The sequence below is a fragment of the Falco peregrinus genome, chromosome 1 (genome assembly GCF_023634155.1).
Source record: "Falco peregrinus isolate bFalPer1 chromosome 1, bFalPer1.pri, whole genome shotgun sequence".
NCBI lineage: Eukaryota > Metazoa > Chordata > Aves > Falconiformes > Falconidae > Falco > Falco peregrinus.
In genome coordinates, this window is record NC_073721.1 from 59,255,611 (window position 1) to 59,269,821 (window position 14,211).

Genomic DNA, 14,211 nt, shown 5'->3' on the forward strand with positions numbered 1-14,211 from the left:
TCCTTAAAAAGAGGAGGCAGTTAGTTTCTTGGAGCATCCCTGTAGCTCTTTGCATTGGTTGCAGGTTCAGCTCATGTTTAGGTAACAGGGGTGAGCATAGTTTGACCCCTCGTTTCAGATTAGGTCTCCTTCTGTTGCCTTCAACAATGATCCTTATACTTCTCTGTTTAGTCACATTTTTAGCAGTAGAAGACGGAAAGGTGGTGTTTTAAGGGGGAAATAAACTATCTTGAAATACATCTGGAAATCAGGCTAAATTGAAATTTGTGCACAAATTTCTCAGTGTCCAGCTCTAATGGCTGTTTCCATTCAAACCCTAGATCAGGACATATCTTCATGATCTTTTTTTCCTTGGTCAGGTCCAGAAATGGAAGAGATTTTCCCTCTCATTCTGGCAGACATTATTGCCAGTTAGGGCTGATACCTCGTGAGAAACCTGCGTCTGATTTTAGTGTTGTTAAATTGGAAGCCAGATCCTCACCTTATTTGGAAACACAACATCATCCTAAAGCTAATGCAGGCCCACAGGCCTGCTCCATCCATCTGCACTATCATCTGCTGTGATTTATTTAATGTAAAGTCATGCAATAATTATATCCCAGTGCTGCATTCACAGATTTAATATCCTGAAAAGAAGGGGAGAGCAAGGGTTGCAGGCAAAATATTTGTCAGGTCTTTGATTCACCAGGAATGTGTGAAGAATCAGAAGATTACATTTGTGTATAGTAGTGGTATAAGTCTGTAAGAGGGACTTGTGGGAAAGAATTGAGTGATTTTTGGTGATATGTTTGGATTGGAAACCTAAATTCTGCTCTTGTTTTTGTATGGCTGTGGTCACACACAGTAATTTTGGCTTAAACAATTAACATTTTCTCCAAGGTATGAACACAGTAATCAACATCTAGGTGCTGTATGACATGCTAATCCCTTCAGCTGCCTTGAGGAACAGATTCTGGATAATGTCAGAGACAAACATATACTGTGTCCAGATTAAGCCTGTCTAAATGTGGGCTTCTACAACACTGTCTCTGTCATTTCTGGATGCCCCTGCCCAGCCCACACATTGTGCCAGTATTAGTGTGTGTATGGCTGCAAAGTGAGCCAGTTCATTGCCTCGCAGCAGATGACTGTGTCATCCACGACCTAAGTACAAGTGTTGGTGCAGGAAGATGGGGCTGTGGGAAGAGGAAAGGGCAGAACAAAGGCAGCTCAGATTTCAATGGCTTGAACTGCCCCTGAGATAACCTAGTGACCCAGTTATAATTTGAATTAAATGCTGGACTTCCTCACAGTTTTCCACTACAGACATGGTACTGATCATCACTCTACTTCACTCTATGTAGAATATTCCTTCACTGTGATCAACATAAAAATTACACTGTGTGCATAAAACCCATAGGCAAATATGTGTATTTCCCCAAATGCAACAGGCTCCATGAAATGCCCAACAAAGATGCCCAACCTTTTCCCCATCACCAGTACCCTGTGACTAATCCCTCAGTTCTGATCCTCAAGAAAGATCTATAAATGATAAGCCTGAGAACTGAAACCGGTACCTCGACGGAGATAGTGGTGTCACAGCATTTTATGGTTTTCCTAGCAATCCCTCTTCCGCCCAGCCCCTTGCTGTTCGGTGTTAACTGCCTGTCTTTCCCTGTTTCACGTGGGGATATGAACCTTATCACCTTCCTCTTGCTAACTCCCTCACCCATTCCAGTAAAGTGTTAACTCCTCTCTTCCCATGAAGTGTCTAATTGATTGACATCTAATTGATAATTAAATTAGTCTCAGAGTATTCTCTCCCAACCTGTCGTTACTCTGAAGTTTGCTGTTTCTTTTTCAGATTTAAAGAAAGGGCTTTGAGTGCCATAAACCTTGCCCACTTTTTTACATTTATCAGGTGATTTATTAAAAGATCTAAACTCTCCAGCAGATGGCAACATACTTCTAAATTATTTATGGAACATCCAAGAGACAGGAGTTGTTCCTGTAGAAGTTAGATAGATGAATTTGTCTTTGAGAAAGGGGCTGAGAATATAGGTGTGTACCTTTCTCTGCAACGTTTAAGAAAACATTTTTTAAGCTAGTGGCACCATCATTTCATTTAAACTCATTATTCTGTAATCTTAAAATATAGTATAAAATTGTTGTGGCTTTTTACCTCTGTGTTTAACTTGAGTGGCAGTGAACAGATGAACTAGAACATCTCTGTGCATCCCCCATGGCATTGCTTTTATTTCCAAGGAGCAATAAAGTAGTTCAGAGACCAGGACAGCGGGAACATAATTTCTCTCCTTTTTTTGTTTACCTGAAAGGCATTTCAAAATCACACATCTCCAGTACACACCAGGAATACCCATTAGCTGCTACAGAATCATGAAGTATTTTTATTGCTGTGGACTCTGAAACTACAGAGCTCGTATCAATCAGGAGCTGTATATGGGAAAGCAGATACTAGGATCTTTCTTCCTTTAATTTCAGCTGTAGTCATTTTTCTGTGAATAGCCGAAGCCTCATTTTCCACTGACTTGTGCGTTGTGGCTATTTCTGCCTCTGCAAGGTGGATAGAAAATGATACCAAGAAGCATTTGTTATCATTTCCTGCAGGTTGCCACGACTAGACGAGGCACACCACAAGGGAAAACCAGACTCCAGCTCTTGTCTTCACCCTTTTGTCTCACTTCTTTTAAGTGGTAATTATGCTTGATTTTTCCCAGGGAGGATGCACACTCAGGTGCATGACAAAAGGCCAGGTGACTCAGCACTGGTTGTCTCATCGCCTGCGATTATTCAGGCTGGGCAGCAGCTGTATCTCGATTTCTTTGGCTGTATCTCGATTTCTTTAGCGTATCTCTTGGCATCACGGGATCCAGTTTGCTCTGGCACCTGCGCTCCAGTTTAGCCCCTCTCTCAAATCTAGACCCCCACTCAGCTGCCCTGGTGTGTGGTGGCAATGTTGCCTGTTCTCAGCATCCCCCCATTTCTCATTGCTTCGTGTTTCTCACAGGTAGCACTGTGAGAGGACTGAGAAATGCAATCTAAGGGCATCATTTGCAAAGGGAGTCTACTGGCATAGGCAGCCCACTTGTACAAACGCAGGTAAAGCTGAAGGCCAGGTTTGCTCACCACCATGTTAGGACTGGCCTATAATGCTTTTTCTGAGGACACGTGAGTAGTTCGGTAGGCTTTGCAAAAGACAGTGAAAGTGGCTTCCACTCTGCGACCTTCATGCAGATTGGTCCGTGGCCACACATAATTGTGACAATACAAATTAGATCAGCCAGAGAGGCAGAACATGATGTTGTCAGAGGTGCAACATTGCTCAGGAGCCAGTGAAAGTCAGGACCACTGGCTGCAAAAAATCCCAGCATTGCAGTTTCCCAATATTGTAACACTGCACTTCAGAGGGAAAGTTAAATGGAATAGTTTGAGCTGATCCATAGCTTTGACCCCACCACAAGGGACAAGCCCTAGTTTCCTCCTCATCCAAATTGGCTTAGTTACTGTTTTTAACTTGGTCCATAGGTGGACTTCTTCTGCCACAGCTCAGTGAGAAAGGTGGCTATAATTAATAGAAAAGAGCAGAAGAGGAAGTGTTTTCCTCCAAATAACTGTGCTTTTTTAATAATAGGACTTTGTACAGATGGATAAAGTTTGTTCGATGGTGACAGTCACACACTGCCTAAATACATAAATCAATTTCCACTGTAGATCACTGTGTACTCTAATGGAGCAGCTTTTCTCTTTAATTTAAGAAGCTACATATGGTAGTACAGCCCAGCTGAATAACGGCCGAATGCTAACAGTACCTGAAATCTATATTTGGTCTGCCTGAAAGCAGTTTGATCTTCTGCACTTAACTCCCGATGGATGGGAATTCACATCATGAGGAATACCATCATAATTGGTACTAATTATAATTCCCGGGAGAGATGCCAAACATAGCATTGCAGCCTGTATTTCCCACTTGGGCAGAGAGCTGATTTTGGCAGAGGAGCACAGCAGGGAGGCAGCGAGCATTGGGGCTCTCTGTGGCTGTCGGTTCTGCAGCTCTAGGAATGGGACAGACTTTCACTGCCAAAAACAAAACTACAAAAATCTTGCAAATTCAAAATGTCTGACTCCTTGTGTGTTGTGAAACTCTTCTGTAAGCTGTCAGGAGCAAGGCAAGACCTGAGAAAGGAACCCGTGGGAGCTGTCCTGTTTGTTTGCTTAATCGCTTAGTTTATATGGAGATTAAAAATCACTTAAGCTCATCCACAAGTTAAGTGTATGTCAACCAATGGCTGTCAGAAACTGCAAGGAAAAAAGACCATAGTCACAGAAGGAAGAGGTTTTAGGAAAGGAGTGAGAGAAAAAGGGATTAAATCCTTGGAGTGGGGCAACAGTGTTGTCTTCAGGGACATCCATTCCTAAGTAAAGAGCATGTAGGAAGCAAGGGCTGCCGGCTTCATCTCTTGCCCTGCTACTGGTGACGCTAACAGTGAATAATTTGGTGAATAATCCCTCATTTACATTCATTTCTTCCGATTAAATGGAAATGTCATCGTTCACAGAATGTCAGCCTGTGCCTGAAATGCACTGCAAAACCTCTGCACGATCCTCGCTTGCTGTGCTGCCTGCCCCGGCTGTGGTGCAGAGTGCCCTTGCCGGTCCCATCAGAGGCATAGCCACACCTCGCGCATCGTAGAGTATCGCCTGCCCCGGCGCTTTCTGCCTCTTCTGCAGCAGTTCAGCTGTCACCTGGCTCCGAACTACCACTGGGGAGCGTGGCACTGGAAAAAGCCAGTCTATGCAAACCAGTCACTTGAGTTAGCATCCACTTGCCGTAGCAAGACTACCTGGCACACGTTTTAGCAGCAGCCTAGTTTATAATATCATCCCTTTTTCTATAGGTGTAGAAATTCAAGGTTGCGCTAGTAAAAACACAGATGAGGCTCATGAAAGCAAAGTGCTAGAAAAAACTGCAGAGAAAAAGCCTTCTTGCTGTTTCCAGGAAACCTGTGGGCTGTCTCCAAAGAGTGGGCATGCTTTGTCCAGCCAAGACTCTTGAACCTGAGGGGTTGCAGTACATGTGACCTTCTGTCAATCATGGGGAAAAGCATTTCAGACTGTGCCTGATGTAAAGACGTCTTCTCAAGTTTAGCATGAACATAGGTGTAACACCTGGGTAGCTTCTCAGTGCAGATGCAAAGTGCAGTGAGACGCAAGCTCAGGAGCTGTGAATCAGTGGCTCCTTGCAGCACGAACCTGCCTGGTGCAGACAGGTCCCCCTTGCTGACAGCACGATGGAGGACATCGTGTAGCAGAGCTGTGGCTCTCATTGACAGCCAGACTTTGGCCTCCTCCATTAGGAAGAAACTTCATTTTCAAAGCTGATGTTGCAAGACTAGGTATTGTGTGCGTTAATACTTTCCCTCCGGTGTTCTCGGTCCCTTGGTGGTGCTACGCTGGGGCGCAATGGTTGCGGCGATAGCGTGGCCACATCTCTCCTTTTAAGTGGTGTGCTCCCACTCTTCTGTTTGTTTAGTTGTACTTCTTCAGACACTGAGCTCCTCAGGGCAGGGATGAAGGCATCTCCCAGCTGCCAGGGGCACGCACGCCAGTGTGTGAGCGACCAGAGGTGAACATGGAAAAAGGCAGTAGTAGACTGGGAGCTGCTGCACTTGTCCGTGCAGCTGGGAAAATATGCTTTGCGGGTTTTGCCAGCATGTAGCAACAGCTTGGCTGGCTCGGAGGAGCTCCGGGGTGGCAGCCGGAGAGTTAACAGACGGGATGCCTTGCTGTCATTTGTTCTCTGGTGTCCCCCACGCCGCCGACCAGCGCTGCCGGTGGGATTCCAGCCGGGCCAGGGAGCACGGATGCTCCAGGTGGGGCGGCTGGTCGAGGGAAATACGTGATTCAGCGCGGCTCCGCTTGAAAAGCGAAGCGGGGGGGACAGGGGGCCGGGCCGGAGAGCACCCCCGCACCCCGGCGGGGCACCCCCGCACCCCGGCAGCCGGCGCTGCTGCCCGCGGGCGGGGGGCGGAGGCGCCGGGGCCGGGGCGGGCCGGGGCGGGCCGGGGCGGGCCTAGGGAAATGCGGCCGGTTTTGGGCTCGGGGCGGCAGGTGCAGCGATGCGGAGCGGGGCAGCAGAGCCCGGCCCCGCACGGCAGCGCGCAGCCCCCCCCGCAGCAGCCCGGCGGGCGAGCATGGCAGGGCGCTGCCCGCTCTGAGCCCCCCCGGCGCCATGCCCCCCCAGGAGCTGCTGGACTACGCGCCCGCCCTGCGGAGACACAGCCCCCCGCGGGGCAGCGGCCCGGAGCTGGGCATCAAGTGCGTGCTGGTGGGCGACGGCGCCGTGGGCAAGACCAGCCTGGTGGTCAGCTACACCACCAACGGGTACCCCGACGAGTACCAGCCCACCGCCCTCGACACCTTCTCCGGTAGGCACCCGGCGAGCCCGGCCGGGGGGGGAGAGCAGGGGTCCCCCGCGGCGCGGTGATCCCCCCGGGGGCGGGCGGGGGTCCCGGCGGGGAGGGGGCTTTGCGGAGCGGGGGAGCGCGGCCCGGGGGCACCGAGCCCGGGCAGCTCGGGCGCTCGGGGGGGTTTAGCTGGTGGCACCTTCGCGGTGGGACGCCGAGGTGGTTCGCGGGCTCTGTCAAACCGGGCACCCTCCCGCGCCTGCGGTGTTACTGCCACTGGATAAGGGGGGTTCGGTTTTTTGCTGCTGTGGTGGGCTTGAGCCTCAGAAATATCACAGCATTGCACCGGGGGCTTTCTCGCTTCAACTGACAGCAAAAACAGCCTTGTTCCCCACGTGTCCACTGAAGTCAGCGTTGAACAGGGGCTGCCAAAAAGTTGGCGAACTGTGTGAGTCTGGCTGGAGTTGCCTTCCCTGTCAGCTGATGAACTCTCCGCAGTTTCCACTTCTGTAAATGCTATCTTTGTTCTTCTTCTCCACTCCTTTTCCTTTGGGCTCCAATTTCTAATATAAACCCCAGGAAATTGCAAAGCTCTGAAAGATTTCTGCTTTGATACGAAGAAACACAACAGTACGTGACAGCATAGATCTGTAGATCAGAGGTGGGCTCGAGTCAGACCAGGAACAAGCAGCCTGATGTGTCATAGTCTCGAGGATTCTTGGAGGGAGCGTTTTGTTCCTCTGAATGTCCCCCCAGGTGCTTGCTCTTACACTGGGAATTGTTGATCTGCCTTGACCCTCTCCAATCTCCTCCACTGTCACTTGAAGGAAGTGAGCTGGGAACGTGTTACTGTTCAGGGTCCAGCAGCCCTTGGGAACAGACTAAGGAGTCCTCCAAGGGAAAAGTTACTGCTGTCTGCTCCTTTTACATTGATGTGTATGGTTTGGGCTAAGAGAGGCTTGAAATTGCCATAGTTATTAGCCTCCACACTTTTTGAAAGAGCGAATCCATAATAAAATGATCCAGAAAGGTGGAGGTGGTATGAGTTCAGACTCCCCGATAAGCAGCAAGATAGCTGCACGCAGACTTAGCCCTGCTCTGAATGTCCGAGTACCAAGCTTGACTTCCAGAGGTGCATAGGATTTGCAACTGATAGAAATCAAAAACATTAAAAATGGGCCTTCTGAAGTTCACTGTCTCCTTATTGGGAGAATAGAGAAGTTTCCCTTTACAAAGCCGACTCTTAACCTGGATAGACTTGAAGAAAGTCCTTCCCTGGATTCAGGAATTATGGTTCAAGATCCACTTCAGAAATTTCAACCCAATTCCTTCCCCTCTTAGGGAATACCTGCAATTGCAACTGCCAGCAGAAATGAGCAATTTAACCTTAATCCTGGTCATGGGACTGTAATGGCAGGAACAAGATAGGAGAAAGTCTTGCACTGTTGGGGGGACTGGCTCCTGGACTGTGACCCAGCCACATCTGTTGGGGTGCTACCTCCTGCTGGGTGTCACTGCCAGCTAGGGCAGCCAGGGTGAGATGTGTACCCAGTGACCTTTCTCCACCAGGCTATCCTGTTCTGCCGGCCACTTCGCTGTTGTACCAAACCCAGCCTCGGCCGAGGGTGTGACCTTGCGAGGGCGGTTATTTGGAGGGCTGTCGCTGAGCTGCTGGTGTGGCTCAGGCTAGCAGCAGATAGGGCAAAACTCTGTTGCAAGCACTGGGGCAGCAGCTGATATATGTGGTGCCTTCCTTCTGAAGATGTTAAGACATTTCAGAGATGCTAATTCCTTCTCTCAATGCACTTGTGAGACAGAAGAAATCAGATACTAGAAAGGCAAATGCCCAGTGCCTTGAAGATCAAGTCAGGATCTAGCAGGTTCTTTGATCAGGAACAGGTTTCTCTTCCTCCTCTGGGGCAGAGATATGGTAACAACCCAATGGGTTCCCAGTCACAAGGAAGCAATGACTTTCAGCTACGTCACAAGGAGTGGCACTGTGGTGGACGTGCCCACCCCTTCATTTTTCCATCAGCATCAGGCGCCCACCAAACTTCAGTTCATCTTTTATCTGTGCCTCCGTTGTTCTGTCCAGACTGCTTTCAGGGAGGAGTGCTCTCCTCCAAGAGCTGGTGTGAAACTCTCCGAGTCGGTTGTTTCTGATGCTTTTCTCACCTGGCTAATTACTTCAAGAATCACAAAAGATTGATCCTGCTTCTGTTTTGGTGTGGGATTATTTTGGTTTGCTTTTTGTGCTTTTGTTGGTTGGTTGGTTCAGTTTTTTCTTAACAAAAAGACCAATAAAGCTTCCTCCCTGGGCACAGCAAGGGAGTTTAGCTAGCTGGTGTCAAGTGCCAGCCATTGTCACCCTAGCCAGGGTGTCTGCCTCTGTTCACCAGAGCACAGCCCCATCCACCTTGCCAGGACTTCCAAGGGATTTCCAGCTCCCCCATCCCCCTTCTCCTTTTCCTCCACTCCTAACCAGTCTCTGTGGTGTCTGTGCACTTAACCATCTAACAGTTTCATTCCAGGTTTCCATCAGAGGTCCTGCCAGCCCTCAGTCTGAGTCAGCTGATACCACATGAAGGCTGGCTGTGATTAGGGAGTGAAATGGGAGCAATCTTACATGTGTAACTCAGCAGTTTTCCAGTGTGCGGATAGTCTCTGAAGGGGATTTCACTCATCGCTCTTTCCTTAATAACATCTTCATTTCAAAGCTGGGTTTAGGTCTTCATTGCTTTTCCTTAGCTGGGACACTCACAAAAACACTTCTTTTTTTTTTTTTTTTTTTGAAAGCCAAATTTCTGGCCTGGGTGGGGAAAATCTCCAATAGCTTGTTGAATGGAGACTGATTTGAACTTCCACCCTTGGCCCAGAAGCTAGGAGCAAGTTGCTGAAGTTCTCACTTTGTCTTTATCCTTGTCTGCTTTCTTGGGTTGTGGAAGAGCAAGAACTCTTTGGCTAACAGCTTCTCTTCCCTAAAGAAGCAGTTGTCCCATAACATGGAACTGTTCTTTCAAAATACTGGAGAAGAGCCCGTAACATCAGAGGGCTAACCAAATCAGAAAGCCTACTGCAGGTCTCTTAATGTTCCCAGTACAAGCTTCAGATGTTTTAGTGAGGTTTGGGAGGATTCTCAGCAAGGAGGACAGGCTTGAGTGACCTCAGCAAGCTGTTCAGTGGGATACAAACCAGAGTGCTCTGGGGAAAAGCCTGTAGGAGTGTATGTGTGTATGCTGGACAACTCATCCTTGTTCTCTTTCTGCTACAGTGCAGGTCCTGGTGGATGGAGCCCCCGTCCGGATCCAGCTGTGGGACACTGCTGGACAGGTAAGCTCCAAAGCAGCTGTCAGCTCTGGTCCTGTGGGACAGGGTTTTGAGGAAGGCAGTATTTAAATGGGAAGGAAGGGAATGCACTAGTCCAGCATCAGTCATTCACTGGTATGGCAGTCACAGACAGGTAAATGACAGACTCTCAGCTCTGAAACTTCCATCTGAACCGTGGCATGGCCACAAAGTCAGCACGATGCCCTGCTTCTGAGGGTGTTGCTGTCCTAGTTAATGTGTGAAAAATCCACTGCAGAATCATGCTGTTAGGAGATCAGACCAGTGAAGACCTTTCTCCCCCCCCCTCCATTTTCTACAGGAGGACTTTGACTGTTTGCGCTCGCTTTGTTACCCCGACACAGACGTCTTCCTTGTCTGCTTCAGCGTGGTAAACCCAAGCTCCTTCCAGAACATTACTGAGAAATGGATCCCTGAGATACGAACTCACAACCCCCGGGCGCCAGTGCTGCTAGTGGGGACGCAGGCAGACTTGCGGGACGATGTCAATGTCCTCATCAGCCTGGATCGCTACCACGTGAAGCCTGTGGCCCGGCCTCAGGCAGAAGGTCTAGCTGACAAAATCCGGGCAGAAGCCTACCTGGAATGCTCAGCACTCACCCAGAAGAACCTCAAAGAAGTTTTCGACATGGCCATTGTCAGCGGTGTTGAGCACAAAGCACGGCAGGAAAAGAAGATGACTGCCAAAGGCATCAAAACTCTCTCCAAGTGCCGCTGGAAGAAGTTCTTTTGCTTTGTCTGAAGCTGCTTTGAGAGGAGGGGGGAAAAAAGAAACACCCGATGCCAGCATTGGCTCTGCACCTTCTTGGAGTGACTGCTCCTATGGCCCCAGCAAGAAGGGTATGATAAGCTGCTGGGCTTGGAAACCTGGCTCTTGCTGGGTATCAGATGCCTAGGAGTCATGAACTGGATTTCCATTGTGCCAGGATGTGGAATGGTCCAGGCAGCCCTAAGTACCTGCCAAACACGTCTGTAGTGTCCCAGGCTAATGGGAGCCTTTAATACATCAAGACTCAGTACGCTGGAGTAGGCGGGTTCCTTCCATTGTTCAAAATGACCAGTTTTCTGTCTGAAGCTAACATGCTTTCGGAGTTCTGACACAGCATAATAGACATGAGGGACTTTCAAAGTCTACCTATGTTTTGGCTGATGTACAGGCTTGGCAGAAAGTAGGGCAGGGGCAGTTACAGGAGACTGCAGCGTAGTCAGACGTGGGCTGTGGAGTTTGGAATGTGAGACTTGGGCTCCCCCTCTGATTCCGCTTGCCAAAATAGGTAGAAGTCACTTGTCTGTGAAAAAGCAGCACTCTTTCTTAAAAGCCCTGTATTGTGAGTACCCTGGAGAAGGTTTTTCCTAAATAAAGACCATTAGCAGGCTGAAGAGAAAGTGCACAGGGAGCTACAGTGATCCTTTAAGCAAAACATTCTCTGAGAGGACTCTGTAGGCCAGTGGGTGCCAGTGCTGTAGTCCTGTAGTTACGGACTTGGGGACCTATTTTGAAAGGCCTTTTGGGGTGGGGGTGGGGGTGTTTTGAGAGAAAGAACAGGTGAGGAACAGTGATGAGTGGCTCTGTCTTAGCAGGGATGAAACTGTGTCAGCAAAGGGTTTATAACACTACCAAGGGGTGAAATGTCAATGGAGAGCCATGCATGTAATGAAAGAAGAGAGAAGGAAGAAAAGGAAGGGAATAAAAAGTAAAAAAAAGAGAGATGAAAGGGAGAAGAAGAAGGAAAGAATAGTGAACGTTGTTAAAAGAAAGTTGTGATTCTACTTGGCTGAGATGCTAATGTTCAGGGAATCTTATAGAAACTTGAAAAATTTGCTAGTGATCTCAATTTCAAAGCAATATTGTCCATACATTAAGTTCTGAATCAAAAGAAGAGAGGTGTAACGAGTGAGAAAGAGAGAGAGAAAGTTCCTCTTGGTCAGTAAAACTCCTGTTTCAGATCTGCACAGGAGAACAGAGTTTACAGTGTACTATTTCTCCTGAGTCTGCAGAACAGGAACGGAGGGCGCAGGGCTTCTTTCTGTTGTGTTTCCCTTTCTTAAAAGTCAATGCTTGATCTGCTGAAATCAAAAGCGAAGGAAATCCATGAAGCTCCTGCCAGAGAAAAACATTCACTGTTTGCTCTGTTCTCCCCTCACCTGTTTCTCAGGGGACTAATTTCCTGGTGAGTCTATTCACATTTTATTACAGAACTTGCATCGATTTCTAAAACTTCTTTCACAGTGACATTTCGTTCATGGTTTATGTAGCAGAGCACATGACAGGTCCTGTCAGGCAATGCTTTCGATACTCAAGGGGGTTCTCTGCATCAGGCCATGGCCCGTCGTTTGGGGGATGCTCCTGAGTAATGTGACAGATGGTGACATAGCTGTGGATTGCTTGCTCTGCACCAAAAGCAAGCCTACCTGAGCTACTGGGCCTGTAAAAACTCAAACGCGAGTAATGCGGTATGGCTCTGGATCCAAACAGGTGCCTGCCGACATCTCTCACCACCATCTCTTTGTGGCGCGGCTCACATAGCCCCCAAGGACGCTGCCTTCCCTGGCGGTATCATAGCATGAAAAGGGTGGGCAGGTCTTGCTAAGGGATGTGGCCCACAGCCTGGGAGCTGCTCGTAGGGTAGGGCTTAGAGACCTGGAAAGGATGGCGTGGCAAAACGAGCTGAGCAAAGGATCCCCCAACTGCAGCGCGCCCGGGTCCAGTGAGGAGTCCTAAGAGATGGAGAGTACAGAGGCGGTAGCTGGAAGTGACATGTCCTCCATGCCTCTAGGCAGGACACCGCTTCCCCACCAAAGCTCTCACTCAGCAACGCATCCCTGCACGCATTTCCTACCTGTACGGGCACCTTTGCTGTATCATTAGTTCAGTTTCTGTTGGGTCTTCACGCATTTCTATAGCCTGTGAGACCGAGGGCTGTGGTGTGACCTGCTGAGGAGCACGCCGGACCCCTACGGAGCAAATCCACGGGCAGAAAGAGCACCAAGCTCCCTCCTGCTGAGGGGAGAGCAAGGGTTGCCCTGCAGTAGCTTGGTATGAAACAGGGATTATTTCATTCTGGAAAAGAAACTGTATTGAGAGCTGCTTTCTTCCTCTGTGATTGTGTCTAGTATTTGTTCAAATAAAATTTTTTTTATGTCTACAATTTGTGTGTGTAGTTTTGTCAGTGCAAAATAAACTGGGTTTTAAGGTAAGAGGAGGAATTACTCCCTTTTACTGACAATAACATAAAAGAGAAATTGCCCCACTTCTCCTTCCATGTCCTAACCCCGACTGGCAACAGTAAAGATCCTCTTACAGCTGAAACCTTGCAAGACCTGTTGCCTCAGTTAATTTTCTGCTCCCTGAGTGGCTGCTCAGGGAGATGGAGTGGTAAACATCCAAGGTTTCTGTGCCTCTCCCCAGAAGCCACCATCCAGGGACCAGGCAGGAGGCCCTCCCAGCACTCATGGAGACAAGCCCATGTAGGGCTTGTATTTGGAGCCTTAATGACAGCGTGCTGGTCTGTCATTAGGCTGGGGGGTAATTTAGTGACCAGCTTTATTTAACTTGCCTTGGTAGTTGAACACTGCTTAAGTACTGAAAATTTTGTCCATGCCACATAGGAGACAGAGGCTGTATCCAAGATAGCTCACAGGGCTCACCCTTTTGGCCTTATCAGCATCCCAGGGCGGTCTGGGCCCTGCCCCCGGGGCCCCACAGCTGCTCCAGAGGCAGAGGGCTGGGAGGCGAGGCTGCCGGGGGTTCAGCAGAGAGGTAGGAAGGAAAATGGGCAAACCCCACACTGCAGCAGAGGTAATGAGCAAATGTCATTCAGAAACTAGAAGGGAATAGGAAATCGCTGCTGATAAACATTATTTGGGAACTTGTTTCTCTCTTTTTTTTTTTTTTTTTTTTTTAAACGAAGTCCTCCTGCAGCCTGCTTTTTGCTAGATGTCAAGCGACCTGTGGGATTACTTGGAGCTTTGCGTACGTTCCCAGCTTTGCAGCTTCCTGACATTAAAGCTTACAGAAGAACCTGTGAGTAGAAATAGCAGCAAAGTGCAAATTAACTTTACTGGGAGTGAGTCATCCCACTGAGCCATATCCTGTCATGTGCACAATAAGCACCCTAAAACTCCCTGAAACCTGGGAACAAAGCTGAGCTCCTGGGGGTGGGGGTGAAGCCACCTCATTAAACAGTGTCCTACCAAAGGCATCTGCAAAGCCTTGCTCTAGCCCTCTCTGCGGTGCAGTACTGGACCTGTGCTACTGCCCGGCGCTGGCACAGTTCGGGCTTGTTTCTGCCTTGCAGTGCTGCTTGACCGACCTGTATTTGCAGACGATGCTGAGAGCGCAGGAGAGTTCCTGGGAGACTGTTGCTAACACAAACCACCCCACCAGGCTGGGTGAAGCTAGCCAAGCCCATGACTAGGCCAGCACAATTCCACATGGGTGCCACTTTAACGCCGGAAAGGA

At 48.9% G+C, this 14,211-nt stretch overlaps 1 protein-coding gene across 1 annotated transcript; it reads left to right on the forward strand.

The window, feature by feature from the left end:
* The first annotated feature begins 3,156 nt into the window (after window positions 1-3,156).
* RHOV (ras homolog family member V) lies at window positions 3,157-12,891 on the forward strand. Its single transcript, XM_027778517.2, has 3 exons — window positions 3,157-6,425; window positions 9,676-9,734; window positions 10,051-12,891. Exons 1-3 carry the CDS (start codon window positions 6,230-6,232, stop codon window positions 10,489-10,491), a joined length of 696 nt encoding a protein of 231 aa, XP_027634318.2. The 5' UTR covers window positions 3,157-6,229; the 3' UTR covers window positions 10,492-12,891.
* Window positions 12,892-14,211: the final 1,320 nt, after the last annotated feature.